This window comes from Condylura cristata, unplaced genomic scaffold (genome assembly GCF_000260355.1).
Source record: "Condylura cristata isolate star-nosed mole 26May11 unplaced genomic scaffold, ConCri1.0 scaffold00037, whole genome shotgun sequence".
NCBI lineage: Eukaryota > Metazoa > Chordata > Mammalia > Eulipotyphla > Talpidae > Condylura > Condylura cristata.
Genome location: NW_004567138.1, coordinates 9359457 through 9362195, shown reverse-complemented (window position 1 = coordinate 9362195; position 2739 = coordinate 9359457). Strand labels below are relative to the sequence as shown.

The window sequence follows — 2739 nt, the reverse complement described above, 5'->3', positions numbered from 1 at the left end:
TATAAAATAACAAATACTTAGGCTACACAGTAAAGATAGAGAGAGCAAACAAACAAACTTTAGTCTGTTGCTCCCTGTCTTCTGATTCCACACAAGCTGTTTCTATCCACAGATCAGACTGCATTTCCTAGTGCCATCCAACTTCCTTCCTCTGCTTCTCTACAGCGTCCCTCACTTCGTCTTTCAGGACCTGGGAGGATCCTTACATATACCCATTTCCATAAAACCTGGGCAGGACAGAAAATACAGGGCACAATGAATTGCTTTCTGACCCAGCTCCTTCTGTATCCACCTGGGCTTCTTTCAGGTTTGAAAAGTAGAATCTATATATACATTTTTATGGTTGCTAGCATGCCTGTTCTGAAAATTTCCCCAGCCCACAGCTACTACTTTTCATTCTAGAGATGTTTAAAGTCAGCTGTCATCCTCAAAGATTCATGGTACACAGGCAGAAGCCAGCGTGGAAAACTTCCAATGATGTTGCCTTGAACAGATGCTTGGGGGCTTGTATATTGCTTCGTGGAGCAAAATTAAAATGGTATTGCTACAGGAAGGTAAGAACCTGAGGAAATTGGAACAGTTTCTCCTGAATCTGGCCAGTGATCCTTGGTGAGGATGCTGATTTGTCCTGTGTTTTATGCTGGACTGTGCAAAATAAACAGTGTGCACAGAGAACACTAATTACTTCATTTATTCTCTCACTTAGCCAGGGGAACATCAAAGACTATTCAGCCTCAGAATGGAAAATTACATGTTGGAGAGAAACGAGCCACACTGAAGGAATGACAGAGCAATTCAGGTTTCACTTGTTCACATATTTTATTTATCCAGTGAAGGAGAAAATAAAAAAAGACAGGATTTGAAGATGGCACAGATTCTGAGAGAATACCAAGGTCACAACTTTCATCTTCCTCAGTCTGATTAAAATCCACAGATTAAATAAAAGTCTGAAGGGATGAGATGAATGTCTTGCTGGAGAGTAATGTGTCATATTTGAGAAAGAAAACCCTTTTTTAAAGTTAATATCTACTCAGGGGTTTCCTATTTGAGAATGGCTTACTTTTGTCTTTATAAAAATAGGATAGCATTGTATAAACTGCTGGGTCAGATGTTTAAGGGTAGGCAACGTGGAGGCTGCTGACTTGGTAACTTTCTGGAAGTTCAGGTCTGAACAAACCCACTGTAGTGAGAACCACAAGGATGGTTCACATATCCTGGGGTGGGTGTGGAGGGACATGATGACATGTGGCAAGAAATCTCAGACATCACAATCCAGGACCCCCCTTATGCAGCTGAGGAACCTGATACCGAGGAGGTTAAATGATTTCTCCAAGGTCACACCGCTGATTAATAGTTGGAACTCAAATTTCTTGACTTTGGGACATTGCATAAGTAGACACTATTTGTATTAATGTCTTATGTAAGATGCTGAAGTTGGCAATTTTAGCTTCTTAAGTCCAAACAAAAGTAGAGAAAGCAAAACCACAAAAATCAGCTTCACGAAAGGCTTCGATTTTGGGGGTGTACCACAAAGCCCACTGCTAGAACAGTCAACCCGAGAATGCAGATAACCAATCTCAGAAACCTCAGGTTTAGATGCAGTTTGAGGACTAAGGTTTGGGTCAAGATGAGGAAACTCAGTTTTTCTATGAACACGTACATACTGAGACAGGAAGGCGGCGCCACACAGGAAAGTTAGAAAAACCATTATTAGAAAATAAAACAGACATTGGGGGGCTGGTCTAGACGGTTCAGCTCTTTCCAGTAACACAGAGAAGGACACAAAGTCACAATATATGAGAGGGGTTCCAGAGGGCTCTTGGGGGCACCTAGGAGCGCCCCTCAAAGATCTGGGTGGTGTGCACAGGTACACACACACACACACACACATGGCTTCAACCCAGACCAGATCCACCTGCCCCGAGCGAGCGTGAGCTCACTTCTGCTGCCGTCAGATGTGCTGCTGGCTCTGGAACAAGACCCATTCAAATCCCTGTCACCCTGAAACTGGCCTGCTCCGTCCTAACCATGTGTATAACTTAGGAGGGGGAGGACCCAGGTGGAAAGGGCTTCAGGTTGTCGAGATGGGCTGGACATTCTGAACCTTGGACAGAGTGACCGGGATCTTTGTTTCTCCTGGGCCTGGAGCTTTTGTGATGGGTGGAGTTTGCGCCTTGATGTCTGCGATCCGCTCTTTAAACTTTTGCTGGAGGAATTTCTCTTCTTTGGAGTAACTTTTGGCGAACACTGACATGAGCAGACAGCCTGCCATGGAGGTACCCCCGATGCAGAAGAGAACAGCTCCCGCCAGCTTGCACATGTCCAAGGCCCCGTTGAACTGGACAGCGTGTGTGTCAACCACCACGAAATCAGCTTCACCAAAGGCTTCGATTTTCGGGGGCACTGCAAAGCCCACTGCTAGAACAGTCAAGCCAAGAATCACAAAGACCATGCCAGAGATGAGTCCGACCTAGAGGAAGAGACAGTGGAGCAAGAGAAAATAAGCGTGAGTTTTGACTTTCCCCGAAGCCTCCAGGCAGGAATGGTTTTCTTCTTTTCACAAGGTGCATATTCCAAGTCCCACATTTTTATGAGAAGATGAAGCTAAAGAGCACAGGGATGGAGGGGTGGGCACATTGGAAAGGGATATTTTTAAATTTTATTTATTTATTTATTTTTAAAGATTTATTTATTCATATAGAACTGGGGTACAGGCCAGAGATGTGGAGGGTGAGAGGA

At 44.3% G+C, this 2739-nt stretch overlaps 1 protein-coding gene across 1 annotated transcript in view; it reads right to left on the bottom strand.

Moving 5' to 3' along the window:
• Positions 1-759: 759 nt before the first annotated feature.
• The window catches only part of NRSN1 (neurensin 1), a 20583-nt gene continuing 18603 nt past the window's right edge, over positions 760-2739 (bottom strand). Inside the window, exon 4 of the mRNA XM_004693290.2 lies at positions 760-2470. Within this exon, the coding sequence (XP_004693347.1) occupies positions 2072-2470 (399 nt within the window). The 3' untranslated portion in view covers positions 760-2071. The remainder of the gene's footprint in view (positions 2471-2739) is intronic.